The sequence below is a fragment of the Muscardinus avellanarius genome, assembly GCF_963383645.1.
Source record: "Muscardinus avellanarius genome assembly, chromosome: 13".
In the NCBI taxonomy this organism is placed as follows: Eukaryota; Metazoa; Chordata; class Mammalia; order Rodentia; family Gliridae; genus Muscardinus; species Muscardinus avellanarius.
In genome coordinates this window covers 60,305,647-60,327,741 of record NC_137799.1, presented here as the reverse complement: position 1 = coordinate 60,327,741, position 22,095 = coordinate 60,305,647, and the positions used below count along the sequence as shown (strand labels likewise).

Below are 22,095 nucleotides of genomic sequence, written 5' to 3'. Positions count from 1 at the left end.
ATAAAAGTTACCTTGTATATAGCATATTACAGTATAAGATTATTGCATTTACTATAGATACACTAAAACCTTCAAATAGCCTTTTGAGGAGCTTAGATTGTAAAAATATTAGCCAAGGGAATTATCTCCTCCAAATTTAGGATTATGAAAATATATAAAGGAAATAAATAAATCACACTGGCTTAAATAAAGATGTGCACAGTGATTATTTTAAAACATAATGAGTAAGGAATAGAGTAAAACTTCAGAATGTTTGAAAGGCAAACTAAGACACATAAGAATTTGAAAAGAAAGGTTGATAAGTGATGGCCACTAACCAGCGCCTCGTCTGCCCTGAAGAGGGCTTTGCCAGCCAGCCCTGGTGCCTCACAGGAGTGTGGTGAGCAGAGAAAGGAGTCCTTAGCAGAAACATAGCCTTCTTCTGGTGAAAGCTGCCGGAGGATGATATTTGAGGGCCAATTCGTGGGAAAGATAGGACAGCAAAGAGGGATGGAAGGAGGGAAAAAAAGTGAGAAGAGAAAAACTGGAAAAGTTTTCAAGTGATATGTGACTTTAACAGAGAATAAGTATGAAATATGACAAATATCTATATTAAATATTTTATTTTAAATGAACATATTTATTCTAGTATGAACATAATCTGTTAGATGAAAATCCCTTTCTAATATTTTTCATTCTTATAAAATTATCAAAATGAGTAATTTTTTATAATAATCTTCTGGTAATCTTCATTTGCCAAATATTGAAAAGTAAGTGTTTGGCAATAAGATTTAAAAAGTTGAAGAATAAAATATTAAAAAGCGTCAACTTTTTTCTGTCATTTCTCTTTAGAATATTATTTTAAAGAATGTAATATGTTACTGAGTCCAAAATGAAGCCTTTTAACTTAGTGTTCCTTTTAAGATAAAACAAAACAACATGTGCATACTCCATATAAATTACACTCCTGAGTTATACTGTAACCTTAATTACACTGAAAAGAGTATTCTTCTTCTACTCTTTGATAAAATGTGCTTAAATATTTAGATAAGTGTCTTGCTTACAAACCCTTTATCAAAAATACATTAAAAAGTATTTCACAAGGAAAACTTTTATTCTTCTCTTCCACATGAATTTAGTATTTTTAAGCCTCACTTTAGGCAATAGAGATATTCAACATATGCTACAATAAGCACCTAAGAAATGTGAGATAGCAAATACTGTATTATAATAAATTTATTCTGAAACTAGCTAGACAAAGACTCTGGTTCTAAAAAACCTATATGATTTCTCCTTAAGGGTAGTAAAAGTCATATGTTGAGTAATGTTTACCATATCTTCTTGTCTAACAGAAAGACCAGAACTAAGTTTATGGTCCAACCTTAATACATATACAGAGGCCAATGATGGACCATCCATCTTCATTCTTACGATCCCTTTGATAGAGCTAAGTTGCCATGATGTCTATAATTCTGGTTTAAATTTAGGTTAGGTTGCCATATTCTTCATTCTTCCATCTCTCCCTCTCTTTCTTTATTTTTTATAGAGATATTTTATAGGTATTGAAATTCTTTGTGGAATAAAAATGGTGTATAAATAATTTGTTAATACTTAAAAGTTACAATCACTATACCTAATAAAACATATTACTTTGTACAGCATACATTCATTATTTGTTTCTAATACTGCAGTAGAAAGCTATTTCCCTCCCGGAAGAGAGCTACAAACTGATAAACTCACTTTGCAAAGTTCAATTTCCTGCTCTAGAATAATCAGATGAGAAATTGTGTGAAAGTCAATATAAATCAGGAACTTAAACCATTTTGTCAGAGATTCTACTTGATTCTACTGTGACTAAAAATTCTACTGTTAGCTGTTAATAGTATTAGTTAAATGCTCTCACTACATTGGTATTTTAATGTTTAAATCCATATTTCTTTAAAATGTCTGATCCTGCATTCATCACCACCTTATTATCAAGTTGAAAAAAAAAAGTCAAAGAGAATCACAAAACAATTAAGTTATAATTTTATCTCTGAACATCTTGGTTGTTTTCTTTCCTTATTCTATTAAATATTACTCAAAATTAAATGTTTATACTCATGGAGCCAATAACTACATTGAAGAAAAGCACCCAAGTGATGATACAATCATGAAAACATCTGAAGCTAAAGGGAAGCCTATGAGCCACTTCCTTGCACACATAAAAAGAAATCAATAAAATTCAAACACTCACAGGTAAAGGCTTTGCTACTCCTATTCTCACAATCCCTGAGGGTGCACCCTTCAGTGCTTCCACAGCCTCTTCAAGACTGCTGTTTTCCAAATTAATGTCGTTGACAAACATGAGGCGATCTCCAGGAAGAAGTCGCCCATCCTTTTCAGCAATGCCGCCAGGCACCAAGGAGCGAATTACAATCACAGTGCTTGCTGGATCCACGGGATCCTGACATGGGAAAGTAAAGGGAACTCAGCTCATTTTTACATTCAGGAAATTTTTACAGGTTGTCCCCTTTGAATTGTGATAGATGATCTATCGTTTCAAGTGTCCTAAAATATTTCATACAAGATTTCTATTGAGCTATCTAAACAAATATTATCTATATTTTGTTAGAGAGTTTATGAAGAGTTTACACAAGACAATGGCATCCTTGTTTGCTCAGGTTCCTGAGCAGGCCTCTTGTATTGTACAGATAACATTAAAGTTATAATTTTTCATAAGTTGCCAGTTTCTCTAACTATCACTTGAAGCTAGATGTCAGGTATAATTACTAACAACATTGGTTAAATAGAATATTTTGGGATGTGAGAGTATTAAAGGCAGGACCTGTCCTTTTAAAATGAGGAAGTAGCCAGACGTGGTGAGGCACACTTGTAATCCCACCATTTGGATGGCTGAGACAGGAGGATCGTGGTTTGCGGACAGCCTCAGTTACTACTTAGTGAGGCCCTCTGCAACTCAGTGAGACCCTGTTTCAAAATAAAGAATGAAAAATAGGGCTGAGGGTATAGCTTGGAGGTAGAATCCCCCTGGGTTCCATCCCCAATACCACAAAAAGAAGGAGGAGGAGGAGGAGGAGGAGGAGGAGGAGGAGGAGGAGGAGGAGGAGGAGGAGGAGGAGGAGGAGAAATATAGACTGGAGATGGTGGCAAACACCTTTAATCCAAGTATTTGGGAGACTGAGACAGGGGATTGCAGGTTTGAGGCCAATCTCAGCAAGGAAGTAAGCCCCTCAGTAACTTAGTGAGACCCTGCTTCAAAAAAAAAAAAAAAAAAAAAGGGCTGGGAGTAGAGCTCAGAGGTGGAATTTCCCTGGGTTCAATCTTTAGTACCACAGGAAAATAAATAGATGGAAAGAATGAAATATAGAAAGAGACCATGCAGTATTTGGTGATGCAGTGTTCTCATTTGCAAAACTACCTCACTGTTAGAATAAGGCTCCTGAACCAAGCCCTACAAACACAACTCCCTGCAAACATCTGAGACGGCTTTCTGTTCCGTATTAGTAAGGAGCAGCAGCCACACTCTGTCAAACAGGCATTAGGATTAACTCAGTTACTCAGAACATAGTGCAGGTCAGCACACAGGCTGCATCTGGCCAATTTAAACATATTCATAAAATTGTTTAAATTATTATATACCTGAATTTATAATATAACCAATTATAAATGTATCATTCACATTAGACAAAAATAAGTAATACTTTATGATTTAAAAATATGAGCTATCAATGAAGAACTAGAAATTAAAAAATGTTAAATCAATTTTATGGAAATAAAAATAAGTAGGTTATCAAATGACAAAAAAACCCACTATCCCTATAATATTCCTAAAATGTATTCTATTCTACATGGTCCTCAGAATTCCAATGGCTAAAATATAAAATAAATCAAGAAATTCAATGTCAACAGAACCCTTTATGATAATCAGTGAATCTTATAAGTTACTATTTTGAAAGACTAAATAGAAACAAGAAAATGTCACTGGTGATTCTATATTATTTTCCTCTACTATCAACAATATATATTTATTAATATGTATTTTTATAAAAATTATTAAAATTATAAGTACCTGATAATCTAAAATGCTAAAACCCAGGCCTCCGGTCCCTTTCTCCAGCTCTATGTGTTGAAGGCCAGCCTCCCACATGGCCAAAGGTGCGTGAACTGCCTCCGTATTCTGACCCATGTCAGTCACTGCCAGCACTGGCTCCTCTGTCTCCGAGGACCCGATGAACTCACCTAGGTCTATGTGAGGCTGGAGAACAGAGCAAACATCTCTTATTCAGAGGCACTAGAGCAGCAGACACACACACCCACATTGCAAGAAAGAGACATCCTCAGCATATGCTCAGAATGAAACGTTATCAAATAAGCAATAACTTATCATGAAATCTTAAGACTTAAGGTCTAAATTTCTAAGTTATTAAAGAATAAGAAAAATCTAAATTACAATAGGTATTAAAAATATAAAATTCGAAGATCTCCTATAAAATTTTACAGCAGTTATACCAAGTATAGAGTTGGGTGAATTATACAAAAGTATCATTTCCTATTTATGTACTACACATATATTCTGTATCTATTTCAGTTTTCTCTCCTGCAAACAGTGACAACACCAGCATCAATTCCAATATTGCAATTAAATTATAGAAGTATATAGTGTACAATACTGTCAGATAGTATTTGCTCTATGTAACCTCTAGGAAAGCTCTTTGAGATAGGCATCATGATTTATATATTACAGAAAAGAAAACTGAGGTTCAGAAAGAGGAAGTGTTCTGCTGAAGGCCACAAAGCTACTGGGAAGTCTGATTCAAACCAAGGCCTGTATGGCTTCAAGGTCTGTCCAATAAACCTCGGTCTATGTGAGTTATTCAGATAAAAAGAAAAAGAGCTTAGAAATTTTTAACTCCATTTAGCCTTTTCACTGCATAGTCAAGTTAGCCTCATCTTCACAAATCTGACACCTTTTCTGTTAGCTCAATATCATTTAGGTCCAGGCATTCTAATTCCGACTGGGCGGTGGGCGGCACAGTTCGACGGCAGCACACTATTGTCACTTCTATAGGCAATTCTTTTAAAATATTGACCACATCTTGGTGATTTTCTCCAAGCAAAGTTATCCCATTCACCTGTAGAAAGACACATTGTCCATGTAAGAAAAATATTTTATAATAAGAATATTCTTCCAAAATCAAGGTTTTATTAAATAAATATAAATTTTACTATGATGATCGCCATATTGTCTGGAAGGCCCAAAGGTATAGTTAAACTTGTAGAAGTACTAACTAAAACAATTTACATGTAAGTTTAGAGGTTTGCTATAATTGAACTTACTAATGTACTTACAGGAAATGTGAGTTAACTATCATGCATGTTTGATCTAAGAAAGGAGAGCCAATAAAAATATTTCCAAGGATGAAGGAGAAAAGAAAGTTTGTAAGATTTTTGACATTTTATATAGTTTATTAAGAAAATGATGGCCGGGCATGGGGGCACACACTTGTAATCCCCGCGCTTGGGAGGCAGAGACAGGAGGATCACGCAGGTTCGAAGCCAGCCGCGCGAGCTGGCTTAGAAGACCCTGTTTCCAAATTTAAAAAAATGTAAAAATAGGTCTGGGAGTGTAGCTCGGAGGTAGAAGGGCTTCCAGGAACCCCAGTACCACCAAAAAAAAAAAAAGATGGAAAATTATATATATTGTACACTAGCATCTTTAACCAGAAAAAAATAATATATTTGAATTTATACATTAAAAATATTGGCAGACTGTATACACAAACATTATCAGCAGTTGCCTAATGAAGGGTGCCTAGAACCATACAGATGAGGACAAGGTCATTATTTGTCTCTGTATTCTCTTTTGAAACTGTGAATGAATTACCTATTCAAAAACCTGAATAAACATTTAAATATTTTCAAAGAAAGTTTTTATGGCTCTTTGGACCTAAAACAAAGCAAAGCAATAACCAGCATGGAATTAGGCAGGTACAGGGTACATAAAACAGATTTGAAATCCCTACTTCGGGTGCCTTTGTATTTGTAGATCTCTCTCAAGTGCCCTCTGAAAGGGAGATTTAATGAGGACTGACTTCACATTAAACCTCCTGCAGCCTTTCCAGTCTTATTTAAGGAAGAGAAATAAAAACATCTCCTTACTTCTAACAGCTCATCTCCACTGAAGAGCTTCCCACTGTGTCCAACAGGACCTTCTGGTAGAACAGATCGGATGAAATGATGTCCCACGGTTGCTTCCAGACTTATCCCCAACCCACTATTCTCACTAAACTTGCTCACATGGGCCACCTGAAAGGAGAAAAAATTATTACAATTCTAATATTCCCTTTTTTCATATATATATATATATATATATATATATATATATATACATTCACCTTCAAATGGTCAATTTTCTCTCAAAAGCTTTAAAAACCTTGTAAAGCCAGGTGTGGTGGCGCATGCTTGTAATCTCCACACTTGAGAGGTTGAGACAGGAAGATCGCACAGGTTCGAAGCCAGCCTCGGCTACTTAGGCTCTCAGCAACTTAGTGAGACCCTGTTTCCAAATAAAGTATAAAGTAGGTCTGGGAGTGTAGCCCAGAGGTAGAAAGCCCCTGGGTTCCATCCCCAGTACCACCAAAAAAAAAAAAACTTGTAAAGGTTCAAAGCTTTGCCTTTAAAGAGCACTGCTCCCATGTAGCAGATTAAATTATTTGCTTCTCATAGGTTAAAAAAAAAAAATGGTTCACAGGTTTCGCTCTTGAGCAATCTGGCCCTAGAACCACAAGCCTGAGCTATGCTGTATTGAGGGAGAACAAGTTTTTAAAAGTGAAACAAAGTTTTTTTTTTTTTAAATGAATGAACATCTAAATTTTCCACCATTGTACCAGATAAAAAGAACATTAGAAAATTAGCTATTTTGATATGAAATCCAATAATTAATTAACATCAGATCAAAGTTAAAGATCTACTTCAACCTTTTATAGTTAAGGAAAAATTGAGGATAAAAATTTGAGAACAACTGTTTCACTGCAAAAGAGTTTTTCACATTTTGCTGGCAATTGCTGCCAAGTCAATATCAAAAGTAAAATCATCTGACTTTTGAAATCTAATGCTAGATTAAATCTTTTCACCCCTAAAAATGCAAATTTAGACATTACTGCCTCTGAAAAGCTTGAAAGGTCCCCACTGATAATGTTCACCAGTCCTCTTTACTATGTCACACCTAAGATGCATCTATGCTGTATAAACTACATGCAAACAACGGGAAGGCACATCTGTCTCAGACAGACATTTTTGTCTGACCAGAGTCCATAAATGTCTTAGTTCTTTCTCAATTATAGTGCACTTCTGCCCTTGCCATATTATCATCAAGACTCTAGGTGCACAGAGGTCAGTCAGAAGTTCAGTTTTGGTTCTAAGTCTGTGACAAAATGGCTAGTCCAGGGTGCACTTTATTATTCAATTACCACCTAAAGAACTGCTGACTCAATTATACATGCCAAGTCAATAGGACCCCACTAAAGGAAATGTTAGATTAACCACACTAGTGAGATGCACTTGACTGTATTTTTCCTTGACTTAGTTTAAAATGGCAGTAACAGTTGTGCTTACTCAATCTGTATTTGACTATCATTCAGTTTTTGTCTTAAAAATTAAGTAAAAATTAAGAACAATGCTTAGCAACAAAATACTCCCTAAGTACTAGTTACTTGTACATTGTATTTATAGTCTGCTGTCTTTTATCTCTTCTAATCTGGAGGTATATGAGTATTCTAACCAATCTGAAAAATTACCCAACACCAACATAGTATTTTATTTTTTCTTTTGAAATACTCAAAATTTTCTGGTCTGCATCTAAAGATGAATAATTTGTGTTAATGTTAGACTTCTCTTTAGAATAACAGATCAAATAGCTCAGCTAAAATACAAACTATTTTATGCTAATAAAAATAAAACATTTACAATGTTATAAATAAATAATGGAAAAAAGCATACAAAATTAACCTATGAAGGAAGACAAAAACATAAGAGAGATCAAGAGTCCTTCCAAATTCTGTATGTAGGTAATGAGCTTTGTCTTATATCTAAGCAATATTTGATATTATAGTATGATCCTTTTCTACAAATCACAAACTTAAAAAATCAGGAAAAAAAATTTTTGCATTTATATTATTTATACTATCAGAAGTATTAAAATGTTGATGAAATATGAGTTTTAAATCTTCAATCCCATTTAATTCAGCCCTTTACAGTTACTATGTAATTTTTTCCCACCTAAAATTTTTAATACCTAAGAAAGCACTACTAAGAAAGCCCTGAATATCTGCTACTTCTCTGAGACTCTTTTTTTTCTTTTCCTTTGCAGAACTAAGGGTTGAACCCAGAGGCATTCTACCTCTAAGCTACACCCCAAGCCCTATAATTTATCCTTTCTTTTTTTTTTCTTTTTTTTTTTTTTTTTTTTGGTGGTACTGGAGATGGAACCCTTTTACCTCCGAGCTACACTCCCAGGCCTATTTTATATTTTATTTGGAAATAGGGTCTCTTACGCCAGCAAGTCTGGCTTCGAACCTGCGTGATCCTCTTGTCTCCACCTCCCAAGCACAGGGATTATAAGCGTACGGGGATTACCACGCCCAGCATAATTTATTCTTAATTTTAAAACAGGGTTTCATCTGGGTGCGATGGCAAATGCTTGTAATCCCAATACTCAGGAGACTGAGACAAGAGAATTTCAGGTTTGTTGCTAGCCTCAGCAACTTAGAAGGCCCTCTGCAGCTTAGTGAGACCTTATTTCAAAATAAAAAAGAAGAAATAGAACTGGGAATGTATCTTGGAGGTAGAATGCCCCTAGGTTCAATCTCCAGCAATGCAAATGAAATAAAATAAATAATAAATAAAACAGGGTTTCATTAAGTTGCAGAAGGCCTCATTAAGTGGCAGAGGCTGGCAGAGTACCTGCAATTCTCCTATCTCAGCCTGCCAAATACTGGGATTACAAGCAGGTGCCACCATGTCCAGCCTCTGAGACTCTTTATGGTGATTATCTTTATCATCTGCAGGAGCTTCCTGCTCAAATACACTTACCAAGTTAGGGAATTAGAGAAGAGAAGCAAACATACCACTACTTCATAGTTAATTCCCATAATCTTCTGCCATTTTGATAGCAGGGCATCTTCTTCTTGTGCAACTTTTGTTTCTTCTACCTGGGCTGAGGGCAATGGATATTCTGTAACAGTCAAGGCAATTAAGTTAGTGACAAATGAAAAACTTTCCCTATCTTAACATTCTGTACCAGATGCAATGGTCAGGGCCTCTCTAATGTACCAAGTCAGGCTCTTCCCCCAATAGATGACTTATTCCTTTTTTCTATACTTATTTTAATGATTCAACTTATAGCATGCTCATGTGCATAGTCAACACTATTATTTTTAGTAGATATCTTTTAAAACTCAACTATATTTCCACTAAATTATCCATATATTATCTAATTTTATTTCATGGAATGAGGAATCTTATAGCAGTAAAACAGGAATATGATATTACTTAGCAAAAATGAAAGAAATTAACAAATAATGTACACAACTCCAAACAGAGTGAAAAAATACAAATAAAAATAAGAAACTATAAAAAACTGAGGCTATGCATTAAAATAATAGAGATAAAAAGACTATCAGAAGCATAACAGAAGAATTGAGACACAATTTAAAGAAACTTAAAAATCTAGAGATAGTGAATAACATAATTAAGAATAGAAAAAAATGTTAAAAAAAATGACCCTAAATTACAATTTAGGGGAGTGGAGAAAAAAACCTTATTATTCCCAAAAGATATGTAAAACCTTTTGTAGTTTTGTTTGTCTTAGGAACTGAGAAAATGCTCAGAAAGAAAGGAAGAAAGAAAGAAAAGGAAAGAAATAAAGAGGGAAGGAGGAAGAAAGAAAGGAAGATAATAAGACAAGCAAAAAAAGTTACAGTAACATAAATACTACTGTAATTAAAATGCTTAGCTAAAGCAAGATACTTGGAGAATTTTAAAGCCATATTCAAGGACATCCATATTTATCATGGTACTTACTTATAAAAGCTATCTTAAAACTCTCCATTAGGACTTCCGGGAAGATGGCGACCGAGAAAAGCGGGGCTTAAGAGCCCCACTAACAACCAATCTCCATTACCACAAAATCAGCGCTTTTCATAGCCAGAAAACACCATCACCAGAGAAACAAAAAAATCACCAGGCTCCAGAGAGAAAGCGGACTGGGAACAGAGCTCAGAGCCACAGAGGAGATACACCGGCCTAACGCCCGAGGACGTGGCAACGGCACCATACTGCCGGCGGCAGCTGCGAATTCAGCGGACGGCTACAGCAAGCCGAGGTGAGCTGCTGCGGAACAGCCAGGTGGGACTTCTCACCGCAGGTAAAATCTAAAGCTCCCAGTGGCTGAGCTCAGCACACGCTGCAGGGACTCAGAGTGGAACTCAAAACCAAGAAGAAATAAGCCAGCCTCACGGCCGAAGGGGTACCAACAGCGCCATATTGCCACTGGCGGCAACAGCAGCGAATTCACCGAGTCCAGTACAACTACATCTGCGAACTCAAGAACAGTGAGTCAAATTGCGGGCCACAGAGGAGAAAGCCCAGTACTGTACTCCCTGGGACTTGACCCAGTGGGGGAGTGGCGGTGGCAGAGATATCACACCATAGGAGAAGGTACAACCTGGCACACCCCATAGTTTGAATCAGCCTCTATCGACTCCCTGGGTCGGAGACTCTGTGACACAACCCAGTAAAGAAGTAGTGGGGTCTGATTTACTACAGACTCGAGATCCAGAGCACCTTAAGTGAAGTCATAGTGACCCAAGGGAAGAACCCAGAGAAGGCACAAACTTCCGAAATCATGGGAAAGAGGAATAACACTAGTGCAATGAATGCCCACAACCCCACAACATCAGAACCCGATAAGACAGAAAATCAGAGATTTCTAGAAGATCAAATCAGGAAAATAACTGTAGAAATAATAGAGGTGCTTCGAAAAGAACTCAGAGTCAAAGAGAGATAAAGGATGCAATTAATGAAGTAAAGGCCTCAATTCAAAGCACAAACAACTGATTAGACCACATGGAGAACAGAATCTCACTCTTAGAAGATGATCATTCCAAAAATGAACGCATAGCTTCTAATCTAGGAAAAAATATCCGACAGCAGGAATCTGACGTTGAAGAAATATGGGCTCATTTTAAGAGAGCTAACCTAAGAATAATTGGAATAGAGGAGGGAAAAGAAAGTGAAACCAAAGGGATCAACAATCTCTTCAAGAAAGTAATAGCAGAAAAGTTTCCAAACATAGAGCAAGATGTTGATACACAGGTCCAGGAAACTTACAGAACTCCCTTTAGACAGGAACAGAGAAGAGGATCCCCACGCCACATAATTGTCAAAATGACCAATGTGGAAGCCAAGCAGAGAATCTTAAAGGCAACAAAAACAAAGGGCCAAGTGACATTCAGAGGCAAACCAATTAGAATCACTCCAGACTTCCCAAACCAAGTCATGAGAGCCAGAAGGGCTTGGAGTAACATATTCCAAACTCTGAAAGAAAACAACTTCCAGCCAAAAATTTCCTACCCAGCAAAACTTTCTATCAAATTAGATGGAGAAATAAGAAGCTTCCATGACAAACAGAAACTGAAGGAATTTATGTCTTCAAAACCAGCGCTAGAGAAAATACTCAAAGAGATTAACTACAAAGAAGAAATAGGTAACACACACCAGAACCAGAGAAACAAGAGTTTCCATCCAACAGACAACTAAGATTGGTTATCTGTGGAGATTCATTATTTATGTTAGTCTTTTACCTATCTCTAAATTGTATTGTTTGCCTTTATTGTTGTTAATTTTTAGGATTTCTAGTTGGAATATTAATATACTTTCAGATATAGCATTGGGAAATATTTTATCCAATTCTATTAGTAACTTTTAACTCTGTTTACATTGTCTTTGGATATACAATATTTTTTTTTTTATTTTTTAGGGAGTTTGTATACTCTTCTGTTGCCTGTGCCATTGAAATCATATCCAAGAAATCACTGCCAATTTCAATGTTGTGAGGTTTTATGACCCAGATTTTCTTCTAAAAGTTTATAGTCTTAAGATTTATATTTAGGCCTTTTATCTATTTTGAGTTAATACTTGTATATGGGATTAGGTAAGGGTCCAACTTTATTATTTTCCATGTAATTATTATTTTTCAACAATATTTAGTTAAAAGATTATTATTTCCACCACCAAATGTTCGTGGAAACCTTGTCAAAAATAACTTGATAATATAGGGAAGAATTTAGCTCTAGGCTTGTATTTAACTCCAATGGTATATATATCTGCCTTTAGAACAGTACTACACTGTTTCAATTATTGTAGCTTTATATGGTTTGAAATCAGAAAATATATGTCTTCTAGCTTTGTTCTTTTTCAAGATCGTTTTGGGTATCTAGAATCCATATTACATATTAGGATAGATTTTTTTCTGAAAAATAAATATATAAATATATGATAGGTTCACCTAAAAAAATAGAAAAAAAATATTCTCTGGTAAGAAAGAAAGTAAAAAGAAATATTGAAATGTCATCTTTAAGTCATCAAAAGCTTGGTATCAGACAAATGAAACTGTTATGTGAGATTATCATTTTTAATTTTGGATAAATTGCTATAATACTAGATGTCAATCACTAAGCCAAGCATGGGAAGGAGGGATGGGGAGAGAATGGGGTGGGGATCGGGTGGGGGCTGACTGGGTGATGTGTGCATGTATGTCTACAAAAGTTTGTATCCCACTATGATGTATGAATACAGTGCACCAATAAAAAATTAAAAAATTAAAAAAAACTCTTCATTAGTTAGTATTCTCTATTTCTTTTCAGCATTCAAATATTAAATATTTCCAAAGTTCAAATTTCTCATTAGCTGCCACCTCTTTAACTACGGAGCTCTCACTCCATACGTATTTGGCAGATTTGTTATGTCCTGAATTAATAAAATGCTTTTGTTTTTACCTTGGGAAGGTAGGCATAAGAGATTATAATTTTTAAAAATGTTTTGAAGGGCTGGGGGTGTAGCTCAATGGTTAAGGTCTTGCCTAGCATATTAGTGGCCCTGGGTTCAATTCTAAGCACTGCAAAGAGAAAAAAAAAAAATGGACTAGCATTAAGTGCTTTCGTTTCAAAATCAAATTCAATCCTGAAAGAGATAATGATTTGCAGGGCCTATCATAGCTTATAAGGAATCTTTAAATGTGATTCTGTGAGAGAAAGAGTAGGGTGAGTTCAGTCTTCCTCCAACCAATTTTTCTCATTCCCTTGTGTTCAAATGGGTGGGGATTTTAAGTAAGGTGGAATTATAAATGGAGAAAGTAAGAAATCAGTAATTGGCCGATAGAGAGTCTGATATTCATTCAACATACCTACGGTTCTATGATTCTCTATTTCTAACTCCCAGTTATCACAAGACTAGATTTCAAGTATTTTTGTTAATCTAATCTTTTGGTGTATTGTAATTGTGCACTGTAGTGACATGCACAGTTATACATTCACATGTGCACACATCACTCAGTCTGTTTCTTTCCCCATACCTTCCCCCTCTTTTTCCTCCTCCCTTCCCATATATGATAGTGAAATTCATAAAGAGGCATTCATATAGGCACTTAACATTGTTTGGTCCTGTTTAGTCCCCTCAAACTTCCTTTTCTCCTTCCTCATCCCCTTCCTCAATTCTCCTGGCCTCTCTCCCCATTTTCATCAGGGTGCTTTTCTTCCCTATTTTTTTGTCTAGCTTCCACATATGAAAGAAAACAGGTTCCCTTGATCTTCTGGGCCTGGCTGATCTCACTTAGCTTGTTGTTTTCTACTGCCATCTATTTTCCTGGAAAAGACTGGATATCCAACGTAGAATGACACTATACCCCTGTCTCTCACCCAGCATAAATGTTAACTCAAAATAGATCAAAGACCTAGAAATTAGACCAGAAACTTTGCAGTTAATAGAAAGAAACAACATACACGCATAGCAGAGGCTTCCTCAGAAGACCTCTAAGCTCAGAAAATGAAACTCAGAATCAGCCAATGGGATGGCATCAAATTAAAAGCTGTGCAGCAATGGAACCAATTAGGAGTCTAAAGAAAATGCTTACAGAATGCGAACAAATCTTGACAATCTACTCCTCGTACAGAAGACTAATATTCAGAATATATGAAGAAACACACAGACACATACACACACACACACACACACACACACACACACACAGCCAATAAATAGGCAACTGAAATAAAAAATACTTCTAATCTTTTTTTATCTTTTGGGTACTGGAGATTGAAAACAAGGACATTTTACCTTCAAACTTATTTTTATTTATTTTGAAACAATGTCTCACTAAGTTGCTGACAGCCTCTCTAAATTGCTGAGGCTGTCCTTGAACCTGAGATCATCCTGTCTCAGCCTCTCAAGTACTGAGATTACAGGCATGGGCCACTGCTCAGGTATTTAAAAAAACAAAAAACAAACAAACAAACAAAAAACCATATAGTCCAGTTCTCTGATCTTACTGAAAAGTCAAATGATTCTAAAGCTTACACAATGAGTAAATGTCCGTTGAAGGGTACTGATATCTCATCCCCCTGTCTGAAGACCAGTACTAGAGCAGATGCATTAGAATCACTTAGAAGTCTCTGCTTTGTTTATTTTGTTTAAAAAAAGATTCTGGGACTCCTGGTTTTAAGTCTAGAGCCTCCCCCATCTATCTTCCCACACACATATGCAGATTTCTCATTAGCTGCCTTTACCAGGGTAAACAGATGGCTCAGGCTCACCCCCCATACCAATCTTCACTTACTATCTCAATTTTCATGCTCTGAAAATTTGTATTCTTTCCATTTCCACTTTAGCCTACATAATTTCTTTACTTCTTAGTGTTAAATGGCAGAATATAATTAATACGTGTGAATCCTACATAACTCCCTTAAAAGATATCTTTAAAAACACAAATATTTCCATTAAAATAACAAAGCCTCTCTATGACTATTTGGTATAGGTCAGAATTCACATGAAGGGACAGAGATCCATGTTGGACCTTGGTCCTTGGGTTTAAATTACCAAAGCCCCTACAATCTGGCCAGTAAAAGAAGCAAGATTCTAGTATAATTGCACATTAAAACAATACCACTTGGAAATATTTTTAAACACATAATAGATCCTAGGTGTATATTAAAAGAATTCTCAGAGCCGGGCGTGGTGGCGCACGCTTGGGAGGCAGAGACAGGAGGATCGTGCTGGTTCAGAGCCAGCCTCTCTGGCTTAAGAGACCCTATTTCCAAATAAAAAATATAAAATAGGTTTGGGAGTGTAGCCTGGAGATATAAGGGCTTCCAGGAACCCCAGTGCCACAAAAAAAAAAAGACTTCTCAGGAAGATTTGATAATTTCTCTGTACAGTTTCTCTCCAAGTCAACTTCCCAACACTAAAATTTAGAACTCTTGAAAAATTGAGAAGTGAAATACAGCCTCTCAAAACTGAAAAGTTTCATTCCTAAAAATTCCTAAGCACTTTCCTGTGTTTATTTTTAAGTACTTTATAGTTTTCTTGTTTGTTCAATAAGGTAGAAACATGTCAGTTGTATAAAAGCAAAAATAAGTTTAAAACTATATACATAACCCATTGATTCTTAAAAAGTTCTGGTAAAAAAAAAAGAAGAAACAGACTGATTAAGCAAGAAAATATACCACTTATAAGTAAATTATATTTTAATCTATATGAGCCATTAACCATATTTATAAACATAAATTTACAAGCATTACTTTAAGTTTTTTTGTTAGTAACCTACAGTATATCCATAAAGACTTGATCTCATTTGCAAAAATTTTCAACTAATCACTTCTCTAAGAACATAATAAAAAACATCATAACTGGGCTGGAAGTATTTACCTTCTTCTTCAATTGGTAATATGCTGGTGTTTCTCCTCAGTGATAAAGAATCTTCATCTTTTTTATAATTTTCTTAAAGACAAAAATATTTTAATAGTTATTTGTCTAATATAAGCAAACACTTGAATTTTTTTACTTACTTGAACCTCCTAGATAAGAGTTGCTTTTTTTTTTTAAGATAAACATGCGAAAGCATATGTATATAAAGGGAAGTTTTCCTATATGAATAGAAATTCTTCTGTGACCTGCCTCCCCATCTCCAAGCACTGCAATAATTAGTATGTGGAATAACCACCAAAGTGGCCAACAGTTTTAGTTTTAGAAATAAAACAGCATTTTCCAGCCAAAAACCTGGGATTTCAGTAATCTACAGATATTCATCTGTATTAACAACTTACAAATGGCCTATCTAAATGTAGAGTTCATGTAGATTCCTTTAAGAAAAGTCTGGGCAGCCAGAGTTACCATGGGTTCAAATAAATAACCCAGATAGACCTGCACCCTTCCCCATTAAGCCAAAACATTGTGAGGATATCCAAAATTAAGACAGGGACAGAAAGGCAGACAGCTCTCTACATTTGCAACTGAGAAATAGTGACTGAGCAAATTTGACAAAAATCTGCTTTATTCAGAACACCATCCTAAAATGTATGGTAGGGCTGGTGGTTTCAGTTAGTCCCAACTTTATTAAACCTTTTTCTTCCCGTGGTCATAATGAATATTTGAGAATAAAAACCATTCTTTACATAAAGTCCTTTAGAATTAGAAAAAATCTAAATAAGGTAAAGGTCCAATGGACAGCCAGGTTAATCTGCATTACCTTGGCCTGTGTTGGCATTAAGGAGAGACACTTCTGCGTCTTTTGTGACGTCCTCCTTTGATGTGAGCTCCTCCTCCTGCTTTGCTCCTCTCCTCATCAGTGTCAGGCGCACAGTTTGTCCTGTGTGTCGCAACACCTCTACTGCTTGCTGATTGGTAAAACCCTGAAGGTTGGTGCCATCTACCTGTGACAACCAGACATTAAAAAATAGATATTCATATTGCTAATTCACAAAATGAATGTTTACTGCTTATTATTGTGAAGAGAATAAGGGATAAGTATTTCTCTAACTGGAGGCAATCATCCAACATTTTCTTGGGGGCCAGAATTAACATACATGCTTTAGAATCCCTTGGGAAGGTTTTGTTTGTTTTAATATAGAATCTGGGATTGCAGGGCGTGGGGACGCACACTTGTAATCCCCGCGCTTGGGAGAGGGAGATAGGAGGATCGTGCAGGTTCAAAGCCAGCCTCACTGGCTTAAGAGACCTTCCAGGAACCCCAGTACCATCAAAAGAAAAAAAAATTGCGCTCTTTTCCCTGTTCTTCCTTCTTCTCTGCCATCCCCCACCCTCGCTTCCTGTTCAGCTCCTTTCCCTGTCCAAAAAAAAAAAAAAAAAGAATCTGAGGTGGCATTTCTAGAAGTGATGAACCAATAGTTTTGGAAAGGGCCCCAGTTTCTACTTCTCTAAAAATATTAGTGTATATTCCTTGGATAATCATGATGAGCAATGTAGTTTGGCAAACATAACTAGGGAGGACAAAAAGGTACAGAAGGCCAAATGAGGAAAGTGCTCACTGGGAGCACTGATACATTTCAAGAGTATTTATTCTGCCTCTCAAAAGAAACACAGCTAAAACTGCACTCTTTTTCATTTTCATTCATAGTATATATTATGAGGAGACTATATATATATATATAATTTTTTTTCCCTCTTTCAAATTCACGGGTGGTAAAATCTTTGAAATCTGCCCCCATGAGCTTTCCAAATAGCACATATATCACTTTTCCCTTTCCGTTCTTAGAATAATTCTTGGGACAATGCTCTAGATGCTCAACATGGCTTAGCGAGGCCTGGGAACAGATCCTGCCTCCAACTTGTCAGCACTCACCACTCCACCCTCATCCTGCATGATGCTGTCTATGAATCCTGATACTGTCTATGAATCTTCTGCCCTCCAGCCACAGAGAGCTCATTTCCATCCTCTCCCACCTGTCCACTCTAGCCCATGCTCTTTCTCATTAGTGCACCTAGAAAACACCCATAATTTCTTTAGATTCTAGTTCAACCATTATTTACAAAACTAAACTATTCCTGACACAGTCAAGGCCCCTGATTACCCGGGCTCCCACATAGCACTTTTCAGAATGTCAAGTTTACATTTCATGTCATGATTTGGTTTATGAATGTAAGTGCCAAGCACAGGGTTTATGTCTTTTGTGCTTACAATAGTGTCGTCAAGATATATTGCTGTCTGCACAGTAGATATTCACCTCAAATAAGAGTATAAAGCCATTGAAGCATATGTCAAAAATTTATTTGAAAAGCAAGTTACATTGAGGGGGGTAGATAAATTAATATAATATTGTAAAAAAAAATCAAATCACAATGAAAACTATTTGAATGAGTGGAACAAATCAATGTAATGCTGAAATTCAAAGTCACCGATACTGTCTCTTAAATTGCAAAACAGCTATAAAATAACCATGTGTCATATTTTTATAAGCACAAGGCTAGACATATTAGGCACTCAAATGTTAAATAAACGAATGAGAATTATGAGATCTGAATCAGTGTTCTCCAAGATAAAGAGTATTCTTACTGCAGGGGTTTCTGGAAAATATAATGAACTTCTAAACATTTCTAAACTCATTCTGTATATGTATGTATATAGAAATACATGTATAATATCTATATTAATTATACATGAACATGTAATATTCATGCCAATGTATATTCAAATATTCAGAAGAATGAAGAGAAACAGAAAAAAATGGGTAAATATTTTTACCAGTAAAATATTCTAAGTGAAATCTAGAGACTGCTTATTGAGATGATAATCTCACACTTAGTCTGGGTCCTTAAAACTTGCATTATTCTTCTCGGCTAGATGGCAACTTGAACACAAGTGCTTGACACTCATTTTTTTTTTATCTCTATATCCACTCTTGTGATTCCTTTTTGGAAAAGCTAGCAAATGATCATAATGGGAAATACAGAAACAAAACTGGAAACTGATGAAGAGCAAAAGTTTCTATAGTAACTTGGAGATATTTCTACTAGAAATGGTCTCGGCATGACAAGATTAAAGGCAGACAAGCTGAATCTCTGTATGACCAGGAACAGCTTGTCTGTCTTTGAGAAGAAACTTCTGTAGAGGATCACTCTTTCATTAAAAAGGGGTGGCCAGATGGTATAACAGAATCCGAATTAGTGACTTAAGAAACATACTGAGTCTAGAGGATATACCCCTCTGGAGCATGCAACAGCACAAAACTACTTATAGGTAATAAAAAGCACCTAGTGACAAATGTAAGTTTATACATTCACACACACACATACACACACACACACACACACACACAAACACACACACACTCCCCTCTACTAATTCCTAGCTATTGCTACAAACACAAAAAACAAATCTCTCTCTACACAGAAGATAATTTCCCCAGCACTGTTTTCCTCTGTATTATATTCATCTGTGAAACAATCGGGTAAAATTATGTAAAGTTAAATTTGCCACTTTCTCCTGGCTCTATCAAAGTATTAAATCATCTGAACAAAACCCACAGAATATTTCACAAAACCCATTTCAACTCCCACCTGGACAAGCATAGCTCTTTTTGAGAATAACCCAAAGTTACAGGATATGGAATAAAATACCACAGTCCAAAAGAAGGTGTGTACACTGAGGCACTGGTGTAGATACCTTCCTGTGAAACTGTCATTGCAGTAAACAGCAATTTTCTGACATTTCCTTTCAAAATGTTTCACACTTTTCACTGTATACATAAAAGCAGAGATTATAATTACAAAAAGGCAACGAGTGTCTATCAAAAGAAAGAAAACTGTTACAATGAAAGCAGTCTACGAGATTTTAAATACTATAAAAACAAAGTCTGGAAATGGAAGACAGGATCATGCTATTTTCCCATATCTCAGAGGAAAAGAATAAACAGATAAAAATAATCTGTAAAAATAAGACTGGCAACACAGGGACTGATCTGAGAAGTCTAATATACTTAAAAAATAGTAATTTATTACAAAATAATCAAAGAAATGACTAGAGGGAATGGAAACTCACCAAAATCTACAAATCAAAGAAGCACATTTTTTAAAAATGGGAAAAAAACCTAGCACCTGGATGTGTCCTGGTAAAATTCTTCTACTTCAAAGATCAAAAGAAAACTAAAATTTATGAGCCTCTAGGCAGCAGAGAAAGCAGTTGATCTATAAAACCGTGGTAAAGAAATTTGAACCAAGAGTTTTTTACTCAGTGTAATGTGTATGAAAATTGAAGTTGTGGTTGAGATGCTAAGACTACTGAGATCCTATACAATAATGAGTTGTGAACGGGGCCACCGTGCACAACGAAATATAATTCACACACACACACTTGGTATATAAAAAGGGCTTGGAAAATTTTGAGAGGAGGAATTCTTATTTTTTAAAGAAAATAATAAAAGGTGAAAGACCAAGTCCCCATCCCACCTACCTACGCATCTAGGTATTTTATTCATTCCCCCTTGATCTTAAATCAGAAGAGTGTGTTACCTGCAGTAGAAGAAACTGTTTAACTCTACCTGGAAAATAAGGAAGGGGCTACTTAACATCTTTGATAGCGTAGCAAGCAAAAGGCTGTTCTGCTCAGACCCCTCAAGTCCTGATTGAGGGAGTAATCCAGCAGAGATATAAAGGATGGAGTCACTCTGCACCCAACCTGAGTTCCCCTAGAGAATGACGGGATCCAAGAGAGAGGATCAATGGGATAGACTGCTGACAAAACAGGGTCCAAAGGGCACAATTAGCCAGATGAAAACTTCCCAGGGATTACAGAGGATGTGTTTAAGTAAAATATCTCTTTTGCCAAAGAACGAAGACTTGATAGACAGTTCTGTTCTAATCACCTGCCAGGTTCACTCAGCACAAAGCCATTCTGCAGAAGGACAGGTCAAAAACACAGTGTCCCTTCCTCCTGCAGCAGAAGAATTCTCAGACACACACAAAAAAGTTTAGAAAGTCTATCAACACATTCTCTTCTGCAAAATCTATCCAAAACACTCTAATTAAATGAGAGAGTAATCTGATTTAAAATGCAAAGTTAGAAAATTATGACACATAAGATCCAACTGTGCAACAAAATAAGAATTCAAGTCTAAATAATACTATTTCAGCAACAAAATTAAATTCAAATGTTTAAAGTTGTAGCCCTTAAAACAATACATGTAAGGCAGTATGTAGTAATCTGCTTATGACAACAAACAATTATGAACATCCATGAATAAGGATGCTTTAACATATCACAGTGAACCCACCATAACTATACCTCCCAGGTATATCCAGGTATATATGCAAATAAGATAAAAAATAAAAAGTCCAGACAAATATAATGCCCTATTTAAATAATAGTGCATGAAACTTCTCTAATTTTAAATAATATAGTGTGTGTGTGTGTATGTATATGTGTGTGTATGTGTCTGTGTGTGTGTGTGATCACAGGTTCAAAGCTAGCATGTAAAACTTAGAGGAACCCTGTTTCAAAAAAATAAAAAATAAAACAGGCTTGGGGTGTAGCTCAGAGGTATAATGCCCCTGAGCTCAATCCTCAGTGCAATTTTAAAAAGAAAAAAGATCTTACTCAAATGTCAGAAGATGCTACTAGCATGGGAGTAGAGAGGATGCTATAATGGAATAGTCATAGAGTTTTAAACCTAGACTTCACTTCAGATTTCTCAGTATCTTCATCTGTAATATGAAAATACGGGTAGTTATAGCCCCAGAATTTTGATGCATCGTGCATTTTACTGGGAGGATATTCAGGGGCTGGCATAATTACTAACAGAAAGAAGATGTAATAAACATGTGAACCAACTCCAAGGCTCCATGGGAGCAGTTTCTGTCCAATATATTTCTCATCCATGCTACTTAAGGAAGTTACCAAAGCAAAATCAGGAATCCAATCAGTTAGCTCTGAACCCGCTTGATCAAGAGTAAAGAGCTCCATTCAGTCTCAAGTGAACCACAAACAAGAGTGCAGTGGAACTAGGTACAGTGGCAGCAAACTGCCTCTGCACTACCTCATGGAAAGAA

General features: G+C 36.0%; 1 protein-coding gene across 1 annotated transcript in view; it reads right to left on the bottom strand.

Moving 5' to 3' along the window:
- The window catches only part of MPDZ (multiple PDZ domain crumbs cell polarity complex component), a gene marked incomplete at both ends in the record, with an annotated part of 146,460 nt that overhangs the window by 75,254 nt on the left and 49,111 nt on the right, over nt 1-22,095 (bottom strand). Inside the window, 8 exons of the mRNA XM_080708979.1 lie at nt 318-431; nt 2,216-2,425; nt 4,052-4,237; nt 4,950-5,114; nt 6,142-6,288; nt 9,108-9,214; nt 15,961-16,032; nt 16,781-16,964. Of these exons, the coding sequence (XP_080565105.1) occupies nt 318-431; nt 2,216-2,425; nt 4,052-4,237; nt 4,950-5,114; nt 6,142-6,288; nt 9,108-9,214; nt 15,961-16,032; nt 16,781-16,964 (1,185 nt within the window). The remainder of the gene's footprint in view (nt 1-317; nt 432-2,215; nt 2,426-4,051; nt 4,238-4,949; nt 5,115-6,141; nt 6,289-9,107; nt 9,215-15,960; nt 16,033-16,780; nt 16,965-22,095) is intronic.